This window comes from Poecilia latipinna, unplaced genomic scaffold, assembly GCF_001443285.1.
Source record: "Poecilia latipinna isolate Pla-1442-1.1 unplaced genomic scaffold, P_latipinna-1.0 Scaffold1189, whole genome shotgun sequence".
Lineage (NCBI taxonomy): Eukaryota > Metazoa > Chordata > Actinopteri > Cyprinodontiformes > Poeciliidae > Poecilia > Poecilia latipinna.
Genome location: NW_015113805.1, coordinates 110,868 through 128,513, shown reverse-complemented (window position 1 = coordinate 128,513; position 17,646 = coordinate 110,868). Strand labels below are relative to the sequence as shown.

Here is a 17,646-nt window from a genome sequence, read left to right as displayed (position 1 = left end):
CTAAAGCTAACGTGTTAGCCTAGCGCTAGCAGCAGAAATGGCTCTTAGCCAAAGACTACAGAGAAATCTTCCAACCTTCTCTTCTTCAGAGGTTTCTGTGTGGTTTCCTTCAGCGGTTCTTGGTGCAGCGCCCCCACAGGCCAGGAGGGCAACAGGTTGCTCAAAGGGTTTGGTGCTTTGACTCAGAGCAGAGAGAAAGAGAACCGCAGCAGCTGGAAACTTAACAGATGGTGAAGTTCTGGTCCCAACAGAACCGAGTCCACCGGAGTGTCAGGTATGAAAACAGCCAGATTTTCTTCAGTCTACATTCCTACAGTGAGATTGTTTCAGGTCCAGATTTACAATATTTCCTCGTTTAGAAGCTAAAGGTTGTTCATCCCTCAGTGTCTCTGTCCTGTAAAACATGATACATATTACATTTTGGCTCATATAATAACAGAACCTGCATGTTTATGCAAACAGCCTCTGATCTTCAAAGCAGGCTGATAAACAAAAGCCAAATGTACGGCACAGTAAACATGACTCCTGTAATCTTGTGCAGCTCAACATAATTTTGTAACATTATGGACCAATTATACTCCTACAAAGCTTTAATTTCTCTGCTGCAGTGGGATTGTGGTGAATAATAGGCTCACTTCCCATGTTTGATACACGAGGACCACGCTCTCCAACCGCCACGAGACGATTTGCTTTAATGAACCGAGTTTAAACTGATTTGACGCCTTAAATTTTCTTTGATTTTTTCCCCCCTCAAAACTCTTAAAGAAAAAAAGAACAGGCTAACGGAAATTATGATGAAAATATGGCGAGAAACAGACACAGCCGAAGGAAATTTCAAAGGTGTTAAACGGCAGATTATGTTGGATTCTGTACTTGAAACTTGGTGTTGACTAAATATTTTATTGGAGTAAATTAATTGGACCCTCGCGGATGTAAAAATCCCATTTTTGTTCTGCTGGATTTGTTCTGTTAGTGATGCAAGGCTTTGGACGGTGAGTTGGCATTAATTTGCATTCCCGTCTGTTCTGTTTTGACAAAAGCGTTTACTGTGTCTACAGTTATCATTTGTAAATAAACACTTTATTTCCATTTTTAGGCATTAAAATAAAGGGAAAGACAAACTTTTGTATGGCCGTATCTGGTTGCAAAATTATGTTTCAAAAAAATGGAAGCACATATTTTCCAGTAAAAAAATCTAAACAAATATAACTGGTACTTTTTTTGTTTTGTTGTGGGAATTTAATACAAATTATCCCATTAAAAAATGTTCATTTATTATTATACATTTAATTAAAATCAGTTGCTTTAAGTTATCAAAAGATCCAATGAACCGCTAGTGGCTCCGGAGCCTCAGGTTGCAAACCCCTGATCTAGATGACGTACGAGCTTCACTTTCTGAGATAACCAACAACAAATATTGCACTTTTACACAATATTCTAATTTTATGAGGTGTACTCATAAAATTAGATTAATAACATAAATAAAAAACTCATTATAGAACGGCGTGAGACCTGAACATGCCTCTGATGAAGAGGAGATGAAGGAACCAAGAGGCTGTTGCAGGTCGACCAGGGAGTTGCTGCTCCTCCACCAGTTGGAGGGCGTGATGGAGGCCGGCGGGGGATGGAGGGGCTGTTTGTTGTGTAAAGGCTCCAGTCTTCCTCCACCAGCCCCCCCGCTGCCTCACACATGGTTCCTCCAGGAGCCATCATCTGACAACACCCCCCAACCCCCACCAGCAGCCGCCTCCTGCCACATGACAAAGCCAGCCGTGAAACCACAGGAAAACGCCCTCACATCCTCAGGATGTGCAGATCATCTGATCAGATGCTAACGCTGACATCTTAGACTATTGCCTCAATCATCTGACTAGCAGCTCCAAACTACAAGGTTTTCACTTTTCAACACCAAACGTCTGATATTATTTATATTATATTGGTTTTTCCTTCCAGCTGCTTCCCCGAGCAGCAATCAGATCGATCTGAAGAGCTGCAATCAGTTATTTACAAAAATTAAACAGAGATCTAGAAGCATGATCACACTAAATACAACACACACACTCTGCACTCGCTCCAAGCGTCCAGCGGTTTCTTATTAAGTCAGGATCAGGTGGGACAGGTGGGGGGGACGTCAGGACGCTGGACACATCCAAACAGTCCTCAGGCCACAGCTGGATCAATCACAATGAATTGATTCTTGAAATAGTCATCAACTAACTTAGTAATTGAGTAATCATTAACCAGAGGATTCAGACTCTTAAAAAGGCCATTTACTGAAAAAAAAACAACCTCAGAGCAGTAATTCATGTTTTAGTTTCACCTGGTTCAAATTCTGAAAAAAAAATCTCCTGTTAAGCACTGTTTAATGTCTAATCAGTTAATCCAAAACATAATATGTTTTCTACATTTTTATTTTATTCAACAATAAACTAGAAAAAGGTCATTTTATTCAAATTAACAAATTTGTCAGATTTGTAAATCATTGTAGATACAAAACATAAAAAATGTCTTGGACTGCATTTTACAGACAGTTTCTACATTTTTGGGGTTAATTTTCTTATTTGAGAATAATATTTGCTATCGAGGAAAATGAGGTTGATGTTTGTGGTTCTAGTTACTCCAAAATGCAAAAACTTTGTTACCCTGACAGACGAAGAATGTCAATTTGCATCCACTATGGCTGCAGGCCAGATTTGCTCCATTCTAATATGAAGCTCAGAGGACCGCCAAAAGTCCTTCAGATGGCTTTAAATGGCCCCCGGACCACACTGTGGACATCCCTGCTACACTGTGTAGATGGTCAGTTCAGTTCCACTTCGAGGAAACCGCATCATCAGCTTCCTCAAATAAAATCCAGCTTCCTGCTTCAGCTCACATCCCACTGGATATACTTTAATTTACAGAAAACGCCCAGCTAACTTGGGGAAGATGTTATAAACAGGATGTTGCTGTTATTTCAAAGTAAAAGTTTTTTAAAAACTTTATTTAAGTTGCAATGTGAATATTTCTGTTGGCCCTTTGAAGTCTGGCTGGTGTGACGAGGTCCTGACGTTCCCAAACAGCACAGCAGCTCCCAGACGTTACCCCACATGAAACCCCCAGAACCCAAAGCCCAGTTCATCTGAATGGGGCCACATTGTTGGTGCCAACAGAGACCTCAAGCAGAAAACCCATTTTTATTCTGATCCTTCTCATTCTACCACAGATGCAGGTTTTACAGGCAAATGGATTCTGATTTTATCCAATTTTTATTCCAAGTATTAGGGGGCGGGGGGGTTAATGTCCCCACACAATATATTTCTTTAAATACCACAGTAACAATATCACAGACAATATTAGACATTTTCTGTTTCTTCTTTTTAAAATTGGATTTTGCCAAACAAATATGTAACTTCAAAACTGTTTTTTTTTACTTTCCTTTATAAACTGTCACCAAATAAAAAGACATTCTTATATAAATTTACACAAAAATCACACAATATGTTTAGTGCATCAAAAATTTAAATAGATAAATAAATATAAATGTAAACTAAATTTGGCCAACAAAAACAATCTGGAATCAGCTACTAAAATAAATAAAATACCTAAATACAGAAACGAGACAAACTGCTGTGGTTCAACAGAACATTAGTTTTACCAGATGTTAAAAAGTGTTTTCTTCTCACTGTGTGCAAAACTAAGAATACTGATTCGATATAAAAGGAAAACCTCCTCTCATAAATGCTCAACACCAAAACATGAGTCACATAAAAACCTGCATAAAGTAAAATCTTGCGTAGATTCCTGATGCTCAGGACCTTCGTTCATTTTCATTTCTTCCATCTGTCGCAGACATCTCCATTGAAGTAATAACTGTCAGTTTTGATTTTTAACTTTCATGTTCTCGTTCTCCTTAAGTTTTTTGTTTTTAAATCCAGCATAATATGAAAAATCTATGTTATGGAAAGTCGATTGACCCTCTTTATCCAAGAGAAATCTTTTTTAAAAGATGACAGTTTATCAATTAATCGATAGTCGATCAATCAGCTTTAGATTAACTCATGAAATCGATAACTTGCATCCCTGTAAATCACTCAGTAATAAGAGTTTCTAAAAGTAAATGAGCTTTTCAATAATACTCTAATTTATTGTACATAAGCAAAGAGCAGCATGTCCGCTAAGCTAACTGAGCGGGAAGCTAACTGTTAGCGGCCGGCTCCTCCCAGATGTGACCTGGTGAGCATTTCATCACTTTGGGTCTCTGCTTCACATCCAGCTGCAAAGGGACTCCCTCCTCCCAAACGCCTCCCGCCCCCTCAGACTGGAGACAGAGAGTGGGAACCATGGGGAGTCACCACAATGGGTCTGGCAGAAAAATAAGTGCATGCTCCACTCTGCCCCCCCTGCACACACTGGCTATGTGGAACCATCTGATGCATGTACTGCTGTCAGTCAGGTCAGGGGGAGGGGCGGCATGATCCTCCATCGCCCCCTAACTTAGCATACAAGTGACAACGTATTACAATAGACTTGCAAAAAACTGTTTGATCTTTAAGGGTCCTTTGGCTCCTGGGTCATTTAAAGCCTCCATGTTTGAACTTCCTCCTTTCCTGCTGCCAGTTCAGCCCCATAAACCATTTCATGCTCATGAGGAAAAGTTTGTAATTCAGTTGAACTGTCTAATGTTTGCTTGGTTAAACTATATTTAATCAAACTATATTTAATTTACACTATATTTCACTTGATTGTATGTGTGATCGCATTTGGGCCAGTTGGCTCCCTGGTAAAATAACAGACTAAGAATCTCCATTTTTCTTCTCCCAACTAGAGTGAAATGTTTCATAAATAACAAACTGCATTCATCAAATCTGTAATAATACTCTAATTGCAGGTTCAGGAGTGACGTGTACAATTTTTTTCACTCATATTGGTTAGGGAATCTGAAAATGCTGTTTCTGTAAGGAGACCAGGTCAAGACCTTAACTTTTATGCATCTGTGTAGTGCTGAGTAATTGATATGAAGGTGTTAGATGGTCGGTTGGCGCCCATCTCCAGCGGTCACTGGGTAAGACGCAGGGTTCGCCTTCAGCTGGTCTCCAGTCCATCGCAGGACATTAGGATCATTCACTGAACCCAACAGTCGTGTTTCTGGACTGTTAGGGAGCTGGAGTACCCTGAGAAAACCCACACAGGCTAACTCCATGCCCAAAGATCCCAGGCCAGGGTTCGGGTTCGCCACGTTTCCACCATTATGAGCTGCATCTACAGACCCAGCAGAGGGAAGGAGGCGCCGGGCCGTGAGGGAGCTTCAGGCTGCATCTCTTTCTCTCTGGTAATCCACTTGCTGTTTAGACAACAGAAACAAGGATGTGCTCACAGGCAGGCTGTTCTTCCTTTTCTGCTACATCTAATAGGACTAAATCTTCTTTCACAATCATCCTGGTTAAAATGCACACACACACCAGGAGCCCCCTCCCCACAGCAGCAGCAGCAGCTTTACCCAGTCAGAGTGAGGAGCCTCCACCCTCCAGGGGGAAGCCAAAGAAAGAGCCACCATCTGGGGTTTAGTCATGGTGATGCCAGGGGCTGGGGCGCCAAGCGGGGAGCGGCAGCCATCACAGACGTAAACAGACACCCCCATCCAGGTTCTGCTTCCATCTCCTGTTTTAAAATTCAGGTCAGAACTTATATTCACTTTATTAACTACAAAATATTATCTTTCTGAACAATCCAAATTGCTCTAAGATATGGAAGATATGGGTCTATTATTATTTTTCTGGCTGCCATCGCAGAGGAAGAGGTCATCATATTTGAAAACAACACCAGTTTGTGGGTCTGCTGCTGATAACAGCCTGGGTGGTCCGTCACGACTCCATGCCCACTTCATCCACTCAACATCCTGAAACTGTAAACATTAAAAGACTGAACCGAGCCCAAAAGGTCACAAATCCCTGTTTCTAAAACATTACAATATTTTTTTTAATCTCCAACTCCAGTCCTTCAGGCCACCGTCCTGCATCCCTGCTCCGATACCATTGGATCAAATGAATGTCTACATTCACACACCACCAGGTTGATGCGACACATCCAACTTTTTCACTGCAGTCTGAACAGCTCAATTCTGATCCTTTCATCCAAAATAAATCATTCATAAATCATTCCATATCCATCCATCCATTTTCTATCACCCTTGTCCCTAGTGGGTCAGGAGGTCCTGGTGCCTCTCCAACTAACGTTCCAGGCGATAGGCGGGGTCATCTGGACAGGTCACAGGTTGCCAGTCTGTCACAGGGCAACACAGAGACAGACGGGACACACACTCACATCTAGGGAGAACAGTCATGTTTTTGGACGGTGGGAGGAAGCCAGAGTACCCAGAGAGAACCCACCATGCACAGGGAGAACATGCAAACTCCATGCAGAAAGACCCCAGGCCGGGAATCGAACCCAAAACCTTCTTGCTGCAAGGCAACAGTTCTACCTACTGCGCCACTGTGCAGCCCCCACTTCCATATGTGGAACTAAATCATCAAGTGTCTGCAGTCTGAGCATCGCATTTTATCCAACATGAGTCAAAATTCAGCAGCAGAAGAATCCAGACGGTAAATCTAAACTATGGCTGAAAATGATGATAATGAAGCGATGAAACGAATCACATCCCAACCGACCACTCCTGGTCCGACTCCACGTCCAAACAGAACCGGGTCAGAACCGGGCCAGAGGCTGCAGCTCCACTAAAGGCTGCTGTTAGCTTCATCAGCTTCCTTCGTCTGCTGACCATCTGCTGACAGTGCCGTCGCTCTCAGCAACTTTACAATCCATCCAGAGATGGTGGCCATCTTTACCGCCGTAAACAGAGCGCTGCAGCGGCCATCTTTACTGCGGCGGCCATCTTTACTGCCGTAAACAGAGCGCTGCTGGGGGACGACTGCATTCGCAGGGTTGGAAACTGTTCACACAGAAGTCTGACTGCAGACTTCAGAGCTGCAACAATAAAACTATATGCATTTCCACACTTCGGGTGAATATTTTACCCTCAGAGTCGTAGAAAACTTGAAAGATGTTCTTGAGTTGCTGTTGGAAGCAGCCAATCAGACGTCGGGGGCTTCCATAATCCCACCCAATGAGCTTGAAAGGTGAAGCTGACTGTTTAAATTAATTCATGATGTGGTTCAGCAAAGGAACCTAAAATAATAATTTAATCATGACAAAATTATATCTAGTTTTTAAAAAAAAATCAAGAGATTTAATTGAGGCAAATGTTTAATTCTATATTCAATCAATTATTTATTTCCATTTTTAACAAATTAATGTCACATTTAAATAATTATCTCATGGACTGTTGATTGTAATTTGGCATTCTTCACTCTTCATAGCAGCTGATTCATTAAAAACCAAAAAATGTTCCTCAAATCCAGTGATCTTTTGTTTTGTTTGAAGATGTTTTTCTCTTTTTTGAAAGAATTTAAATATTTGAATTTACATCTTTGGAAAAGAATTATGAACATAAACAATTACAGTCACAACTTTTTAATGATTGCAGTAAAATGTAAGAAGCTTGAAGCTAGAATTAAACCCAAGACCCAGACCCAATAGCAGCGCTGCCTGATCTCAGAGGGACGATGACAAGCAGCTAATTAAGATGCGTAGTAAACAGACAACCATGTGCCAAACAAGCTGTCAGCAGAGCCGTACAGACAAGCCCAGGACGGGGGCCCCTGGCACCAGGGCCCATGCCTGGCAGAGAGCGGCGCCCCGCGGAGGACGGCGGGACCTCCGGCATCATCTCACTGATCCACAGCCAAAAGAAACATCAACAACAGACAGAAAGTGAGGCGCAGCGGCGCGCCGAGTCGACCCTCTGCTCTTCCTCTGCATCACTCACCAACACTAATGTGCTTCAGCTTCCTCCCTTTCCTAAACGCCGTCTCAAGGACACTTCCATCCACTTCCTCCTCTGCCCTTCCCCTCCCACTCACTCGTTTTCCTCTGCTCTAATCCTCCGGCTCGCTGTCTGGAGTGGGAGGAAAGTGGAAACCAGTGACGGTGAAGTGTGTCACAAACAGAACAATGTGTGAGGAGCTCCTTTGTTGGGAAGCCTGGGTAGAAACTATTATTAGTAGCCAACGCCATAGAAAGAGCCACTACAGTGCTGCTGGACTGGATCGCTGGATTTGTCAAAAAACTTTGGCTTCAGTTTCAAAGGTCAATAAACACTGAGGTCCCAGATGAGGGATTTGTTCATGCATGAGGTGAAAACAAGGGCCTCCGCTGGGCAGATCGCTCAGCGTTCAGGTTCACTTTCACTTCCTCACAGATATACACAATAAAGGCTCAGAAACAGCAGGTTAACGTCATTTAGCTTTAGGTGACATTTCTAAACTATTATTATTACTTAAGATCAGCAATGTAAGAGCTGTAGCCAAATCAAAAAAGAGTGGCAGAGAGAGACAACAGAAACCTCACATCATTCGCTCCAAATCGCCGACCCGGTTTAGAATCAGTGGGATTAAAATATTTAAATATAACATCAAGAATAATAACCATCAAATATATTTATCAATGTTCTAGTTGTTATTAATCAAACCAGCTCTAACCAGGTGAAGTTTTAGTCTAGATTTAAATGAACTCAGTGTTTTGGCTGTTTTGCATTTTCTGGAAGTTTGTTCCAGATTTGAGGTGCATAGAAGCCGAATTCCGCTTCCCTGTTTGGTTCTGGTTCTGCTCTGCATCCAGAACCAGAACCAGAAGACCTGAAAGGTCTGGAATGTTGACACAACATCGTTAAAGTATTTTGGTGCTAAGCCATTCAGTGAATTATAATGTAGATATTAAATAAGAGAGGCCCAGGCCTGAGCCTTGAGGTTCCCCACATGTGATTGATGCCTGCTCCAATGTGAGGTTACCTATTGACACAAAGAAGTCTGTCCTTTTGGTCAGACTGGAACCAGTCAAATACAATTGGTGATTTATAACATCAAAAGTTTCTTTGAAATCTCACCCTGGTCTCATGAATCAAACATTGTACTTTTTTTTTTTTTTTTTTGCTGAATTTATGGCTCCCGCAAATTTACAAACTGCAAGATAATCAGAACCCATATGACAAACCTACCTGAGGATGAAACTAAAGACACAAAAGCATAATCTGTTTAATTAGTTTTTAGGGTTGTGAGTATGATTAAAACAGGCCATCTCTAGATTATAACCTGTGGAGGCATGAATGTCCACACCCACTGACTCACCGGACACCAGAGGGAAAACCAGGAAGCTGCTCAATAAGGCAACACCGACCGGATTAAAGCTCTTTTGGTTTACAGTGATTCCCATCAGATTCCAGGTTGTACGAGTTCCAAAAACCAACAAGGTAAAAGTTGATTTTTCCAGCAGCGAGGTGCCGTGGCGCCTCCTGTAACAGGACCAGAACTTTTCCTCACTCATCTTTTCTCTCTAGTTAACATATGTGGGAAACATGTTGTGAATATTTCTGCGTTTCGATGATTTATATAAAAGATGAAACTGACCAGAACAAGACAGACAGCAGAATAAAGTGAAGAGTGAACACTCGAGGCCCACTTCCTGCCTACAAACCTGAACACTTTCCGCTCTAAAGCTGGAGCCGACTGGCTTTACCCAAATGATCCTTCCAGAAATGAGCTGAAAATATGTGCAATGGGAATATGGAGGAGCAGAAACTGAAATCTAGTTCATACTTCCTAATAAACTTTCACAACTACTATCTTATTCTCCAAAATGTTCGCAGTAGCCGTGACGAAAGCAGAAGTAGACGAGAGTGGCCAGGCCGGCTTGTCTGGTTGCTGCTATGTGGCATTAAGCAAAACAAACATGTCCGCCTGCAGTTTCCTCTCATTTCTGTGACACAACGTCCTCAGAAAGTAAACACACTGGATCCAAATGTTCAGAATCCAGAAGCTGCTGTGAAACTGTTTGTTTGGAAAAGAACAGCAGGTTAACAAAATAAACAAGTCAGTTTTTAATCATTAGTTCAGCAGATCATGAGCTGTTTCTATCAGTCCTTATTAAGGTCACCCTGTTACCATGTTCTTACAGCATCTAAAACATGATATCTGTCCAAATGTTGGCTTTCCAGACCAAGATATAATAATACATATGGGGTAAAACCAGAACTGTAATCATTACTAAGAAAATGCATTTCATATTTTAAAGCATTTAAAGCACCTGCAGCTCAACATCAAGAAGAACAATAGTGGATGAGATTTAACCAATGCGCAACATTTGTTGCATGTTTCTAACAGAAATGCCTTATGTTGCACGAGAAACCACCAGCACCCACTCCCAGTTCCCCATTTAAGTTTCTGCAGGGGTGCACAAACTATTCTCCAAAGCACTAATCCGTCAAAATGTTTCCATTTGGATCAACAAAATGTCTGTCTCCAAGCTTCACCTTCTTCACATCACAGCTCAGCTTTAAGTCAGAAGTCCAGACCAGAACAAAGAACGAAGTATGACTGAGGATTTTAAGGTTTCAAAAACAACCGGAAGATTAATCCTGATCCTTCATCAAATGATTCCAAAACATGTGAAATGTTTTATTTCTCATCTTTTTTTGCACTTGGGAAAAAAAAACGTTTTTTTCATACTTCAAACTTGAGACAAAAAGTGATACTTGAATTATTTTGCATTTAAGCAATAAAATGTTTTATTAATAAAAGGAACTGAAATGTTTTTTTACCAGTATTTATTCAATTACAAAACTAAGTTTAAAAAAGCCCTAATTAATGAAACTGAAACCATTGAAAAATGAAACATGCTGGACTTTAAGATTATTAGTAACACAAAGAATTTGCAGTTCGGAAATCACGTTGATTTTTCTGACTTGCAATTCAGGAAGTCTAATAACCGAGTCCTTAATTAGCTTAGCATTTAACTCGGACACAGAGATACCAATAGAGCGCCATCAAACCGACACAGTTTCAGAGCCATGGATTCAGATAATCGGCTGAAAAAAACCAGTTACAAACTTTTCCAGAATCAAATTCCAGATATCTCCAGAAGTTTTTGAGATATTTTGTTCAAATGTACAGAATGATTTGAGCACAGATGATCAGTTGGGGTGTCATTATATCTGTAACTCATGAAGCAGCACAACATTGTAGTTGAGCAATGAGCTAAAAGACTAATTCACTGCCTTAATGGGAACGCTCGGATCAGCTGTTCTTAAAAATCTGTAACACCTTCATGGATTGGTTTATTTCTGTATAATGTAGATCTAGGTTCTTGGAAAGTCACAGAACAGAGCTTATGATCTGTTTTAATTAACTTTTCCAAAACTTAATGGAAGTGCAAATGTTTTTAGCGTGTGAATCAGTCCATTTGCTAAAATGTGTAATGTCTGGATTACAAAGTAATCCACACATTACTTTGTAATCCGCACAAAGTAATGTGTGGATTACATTAATGGATGTAATCCATTGGATTACATTACTTTGAATTAAAGTGCATTCATTTCCTAGCAGTGAGTAAGACAAAATCTTGAGGAAGTAATCTCAACATCGATCCATGTAGGTAAAGAAATGAAGAATCTGGTTTTCCAGCCCTGGAGAATCTTGATTTTCTAGATTTTATACGTCTTAGGAGTCTAGTTTTATATATGCCTCTGAGGTTGGGTAACACACTGCTTCACTTCCTTGAAAAAGCAAAGTAAAGAAACACAAAAGATCTGACTCACTTTTTGCAGATTTTTCCAGAGACAAATGATAGAGAGACAGCCACCATTTTCCCACCAAGAACTGTTTTAATGCAAAGCAGAAACATCCAAACTACATGCAGAGAAACAGAAGGACCTTCTTCATTTCTTTGTGGTCTCACCTACCAGTTCATACCAACCATTTCCATTATAGCCAAAGAACTACACCAAATAAAGCAGAAAATGTTGAGCATCAGAAACAGTTTGGAATCCAACTGGAAATTAAAGAATTACACATTTATTCCCATCTACTCTCTAGACCAGTGTTGGGCAACTCCAGGCCTGGAGGGCCGGTCTCCTGCAACTTTTAGATGTGTCTCTACTTCAGCACACCTGAGTCCAATAATGAGGTCGTTAGCAGGACTCTGAAGAACCTGACTGCACTGAGGAGGAGATTCAGCTGTTGGATTCAAGTGTGTTGGACCAGGGAGACGTCTAAGAGTTGCAGGACACCGGCCCTCCAGGCCTGGAGTTGCCCACCCCTGCTCTAGACTCCATTTTAAAAACTGTTGAGAGTTGATGTGTTAATAGACTAGAAGTCATGGGACTTAGGGGGAAAACATTGACATCAGACAGCTGTTCACTGTACAGTTGGTAATATAAATGCAACTGCTGGTAATTAAGTGGAGTACCAAAGAGTTATAACCTTGAACACCCATGCATCTAATTAAGATGTCAAAGTGTGAGACTTCTGCATCAATCTCAATGTGTCCTTGCATCCAGCTGAGGGTGTAGCCACACGTGTGATTTGCTTAGTGATGCGGTTCCAGATGAATGGATTATTCATACTGGGCTGCAGCAGTAGAGCAGCACTGGCAAAATGAATGACTCAAATCATGCCTGACCTGCAAAACGAATCATAAAACTACAAATCAAGGCGCTCAGGTGAACAAGAGTTGCATTTGTTGCACTTATGGACTAGTGCAACAAATTATCTTCATCCCTCTTTCATTCTGAATACAGTCAAATACACATGAATACCACAAATGTTAGATGCTACCTGTCCCCATCATACTAAATATAATCATACTGATGAACTCAACTCCTGAGCTTGGTTTGCAATAAAAAAACATAATTTAGGCTTATCTATAGAGAGTACATATCCTATTCACAATATGTTAATATAAACAACATGTTTAATTCTAAAAACTATTTCTAATTTTGAGTCTGATGCTTTTCAGCAACATTGGGCAGCTAAGGAAAGGAAATAAGTAATACTAGTATTGATAAGTAGGACTGGGACTTAATGCATTAATTTTGATTAATTGACTACATAGATTTTAACGAGTTAAAAATCTTAATTAAATTTTTCCACAAATCCTGAGCCAGATCCTTTGTGTTGTGTTTCTGGTACGCCTGTTAATCTGAACATTCACAAAAAACAGCGATGAATGACAAGTGCATTTTAGAAGTAGTATATACTGTGCATATATTTTGACTATACAACCTTGAATCAAATAATTACTTGAAACTACAACACAATGTATACATAATTATGAATAAGTACTTATTTACACAAGTACATACCCTAACACAACATTTTTTATTGTGATTCATGAGATAGAAGATTCTAGGAGAGTACAGTCAAAGGATCTTAAATGATTTAAAATATGTGTTGAAATTCAATTATTAAAACTGGTTTCACATTGTGAAAAAAGGAACTAGCAGCTGATGGGATACATGAGCTGTAAATACAGTGGAATAAATACAGAGTTGTACTTATAGCACTGTGATGGTTGTTGAAAAACATTTCAACTAAATTTCAAAGTCTTTCTGAGCAATAAACAGCATCACTACAATAATCAACATATCTAGACTGAAATGCCTGGTGGATCAAATTAGCATCATACCAAAAATGACACTAATGGTAGATGTGATGTCCACATTTATAATCTCTAATTAATTTAATTTGCAGTAAAAGTAATAATTTTTGTGCAATTTGATATAAATTCAGGCTTTAAGTGGATATACATTGAGATATCTGACCTAAAACAAAGCCCCCTGTGAAGGAGCAAAAGCAACAATAAGCACCCTCAACTTTCGTGTAAACTGGGCGCAACGCGATCCCCCATCTGGCTCACACTTCGTTTAACAACAAAGCCACTGCCTACGTGTTTTCCTGCTGAAGGGGGTGGGGACGGCTGAGTGATGGAGGCTGCTGATGGCTGATGTTGACCCCACCAATTTATTTAAAAAGCAATCCATCCTGGCTGGACAGAGCAAACCATCTCCAATAACCAGAGCTTCCCTGTTCACACTGTACTGTTGGGGGGGACGGTGGAAGGTGGAGGGGGGCATTACAGTGAGCAGGAGTGGGAGGGAGGAAGAGGAGAAGGAAGAGGGGGGTGGACACCGATGAAGTTGTATTATGAGATAACGTGGTAAATCAACTTTTTTTTTCCTCGACAAAGAAGCGGGAGCACGTGCAGGACGTTGCCTTGGCAACTGGAAGTAATCGACCTGCGGAGTTTTTTAACGTTAAAAGCCGCCGTTTCTGGCAACAACACGGGGCTGGAGCGAGCAAACAATGCCTGAAAACAGCATCTGCGTCCCTATGGCTACCCGAGCCAGATGGCTGGAAGACAATAAACTCCGAACCTCACACCGTGAACTTAACTTTAGCTCCGGACACGGTGGATAAACGTGGAGCAACTCAACGATTAATGCGAATATTAATATAATATTTCCACATAATGACTGTTTAAGTTAATAACGTTTTAGAAAACGAATGTGTTGAGTAAATATTCATGTTCTGGATAGTTTCCCCTCACTTCTCCGTGCAGATTTCAACCAAAACGTTGCTCTTTAACGTAACCTGGAGCAAATAACAACAAACATGACCTCTAATAGTTACTTCTTTTGGTAGGTGTCAGTAAATATAACAGACATGTAAACAATGCTAGGAGTAAATGAGGTAAACTTCTTTAAAACATTTTCCAACTTTAAGGAGCTGGGAGCAGCACCTGAAGCTGCCTCCTGTTAGCTAACAGGATTGCCGTTAACGGCTGAGAAGTTCAGAGAAGCCTCCATAAGCTGGTTAACCGAACCCGGCCGGGCTCAAATGCGACCGACCGATCACGTAAGCAGAAAGTGCTGACACAAACAGCTCCTCATTTCCGGATTAAAGGACATCCGTGTGGCCGCAAGCCGCCGCGAACGAACCCTTACCTCTATTTCAAAGTCTGGAAGCCGGAACGCCGTCCTGAACAGCGAGCAGAAGTGGGCTATGGCGGGGACTTCCCACCAGGACTGGACCTCTTCCACAGAAACGGGACATCCCTGGGACATTTTGGGATCACTTAAAGTGTGTAACGATCCTTCCTCACATAGGAAAGTAGCTTCTTCAGTGACTCAGAACTCCTCCGGAACATTACAAACAAGAAGAAAGTTGTCGCTCCCTTCCTGTTGGAGCGGTTGCCATTGCGACCAGCGGAGCGCTACGATCTGCTTCAATCAGTGTCTCAACGGAGCCGAACAGATGGAATGGACCGTACCATTCCGGCTACAACAGGGGGGTAACAACGAGTCAACACCGGTTAAAAAACTACTTCTAAAGATGTAAAGACACCAATCTGGCGGAAGTGTTTTTAGTTAAGCAGTAGCAAACAGAAAAAAAACATATTTACATTTAGATTTGCTTTTTAAAATAATATGAACCGCGAAACTATGACCGGACCCCACCAATTAGATGATGTGCTCCTCGTTTAAAGGGAACGATAGTAAAACACAGAATGACGAAGAAACTGAAAAAGTTACGCAATGCCTGACTGGTGATTCATTCTAGTTTGTTTTTTTCTTCGGATTTGGTTTCGTCTAATCTGTTAATTGTTAACGTACAATTCAATAATAAACGTTACTCTTTTATTGTCTAACTCTGATTTTCTGTTAATTGTTGTTTACTAATTTCTAGGGAATTTTGTTCTGTACAGAATAAGACTCAATAACTTCGGGTACAGCGATATTTTGTGAACAGCAGTGTTGAGTGAAAGTTAAGCTACGCAGGGGCTCCCCCTACTGTTGTTATTAAGTATTGCACGATAGATAGATGTAGGAAGGGATCAGCATCACTGTGGCTCCAAGCATCCTAATAAATACTAGAGCAAAACTAACTGTTATTATGTTTTATTAGAAATCTATTAAATTTATTTCATTTTTATATGCAATTACTAGAAAAAGCAGAAGGTTAGTTTTACATTAAAAGATATGAACAGTTCTTGTATGGCAACTCTTGTAAAGATGTGATTGTATTTACCACTCTAACACTTTGGATTAAGTGTTTTAGACTACTCTAATCTATTCTGTTGTTTGTTTTTAATATTATTATGGTTCTTAATAACAAAACGGTAGAAATCTGCAATAGATTTTCTAACAATGGTATCTTTATATTCTACTTTGGGAAAATATTGATGAATGCAGACACACTGCGGAATATTTTCACTATTATTTTTATTATTTCGTATTTATTTTTAAGTAATTTTTTGTATTTATTTGATTTTTTTTTTTTTTTTTTTTTTTTTTTTTTACAACGCTGCAGGTTTGCCTGTTAGCATTCAGGTTGGCCAGCAGGTGGCAGCAGCTAGCCATGTCAGTGTTCGGCCATCTCTGTTGCTTCAGATTCTGCGGTGACAACAGTCTAACTCTGACCTAAAAGGCAAAAGAAATTAATTTCTGGGGAAAAACCTTCGTTTTTGTTTTTGGCTGAACATTTTATAAAATAGAGTTAAATTTGTACTGTGGTATACTATTTATTTGCCACAAAGTTCTAATGTTTAGTATATTTTGATCCAAGTACAGAATAAGGTGAAGTCATTGACTCGTGTTTATATTTAACATAGTAGGATAAAAATTATTTTTGCTACATACATTTGCGTTGAGGTATTTCCTCTATTATAAACTTTCATGAAACAGTAGAAGTCACAAAGGTAAGAGTGTACTGTAAAGTTCAATTAACTAAAATAATTTAATTTAGGTTTACGATTGTAAATAAATTGTAAATCGTAAACCTACGATTGTAAGCAAACAAGACCTTTAAAAAGTATACTCTTATAAGATTGAAATGTTCTGATTTAGTCCAAAGAAGTATTAAACGAACATGCTTTAGTGTTCTGCAGGTAAATGATCTTTAGTGCACTTGCAATAAATGTCAGATATACTTAATAAAATGATCTTTGTCTATGAACATATGTTCTTTAATTAAACTCCCTGCCACTGTCCAGGCTCCAATTAACCTATCAGAGGACACCAAACCCATGACATCATCATCTGGACTTTCCCTGTTATTTAAAGTGACAGTAACCATACTTCTGATTCAGAAGGCTAATAAAGAAATCCCTGACAAATTCTTTCTCGCATTATTGTAAAATGTATCAAAAAGAAATTATTTTGGTGATTTTAAAAATCTTTATTGATTCCCAGGGTTACAAAACATTCACAATACCATAATGCTAATTTCAATACTTAAGAAAAGAGAAGTAGACCTGTGCATTAAAATAAATAAAACAACTGTTACAACTCTATTTCCTAGGGAAGGATTATAATGTTATGAAACACAAAACAGAAAATAATAATAATAATAATAATAATAATAATAAATAGTAAGAGATACAAAGAAATAAATAAAATACACAAACTAAGAACATCAAAATAAAATTAGATCCTCTGAGTTTAATTTCTAACTTTGCCACCATAAACTAAATTGTTTGGCTGATATTTTTTCCATTTTATATGTCAAATGTTGCATCCATTCAGTCATGTAGAGTTGGTCTGTCCTGATAGCCAATAACTTTTCTGATTCTGACCAAAAACAAGAGAAGTTTGGTCTAATTTAACTTCAGACAAAGAGAGAAAAATGAATATATATAAGCTTCTGGTTTAATCTGTGTATTTTTATATTTGGGTAAACTTTTGTACTTTGAACTTTTGTCCCCTAATAAAAATAAAAT

General features: G+C 39.7%; 1 protein-coding gene across 3 annotated transcripts in view; it reads right to left on the bottom strand.

The window, feature by feature from the left end:
• The window catches only part of cecr2 (CECR2 histone acetyl-lysine reader), a 55,255-nt gene extending 39,764 nt beyond the window's left edge, over positions 1-15,491 (bottom strand). For all 3 annotated transcript variants that reach the window (XM_015053645.1, XM_015053643.1, XM_015053644.1), the window contains exon 1: positions 14,873-15,491. In XM_015053645.1, the coding sequence (XP_014909131.1) occupies positions 14,873-14,992 (120 nt within the window). In that variant the 5' untranslated portion in view covers positions 14,993-15,491. The remainder of the gene's footprint in view (positions 1-14,872) is intronic.
• Positions 15,492-17,646: the final 2,155 nt, after the last annotated feature.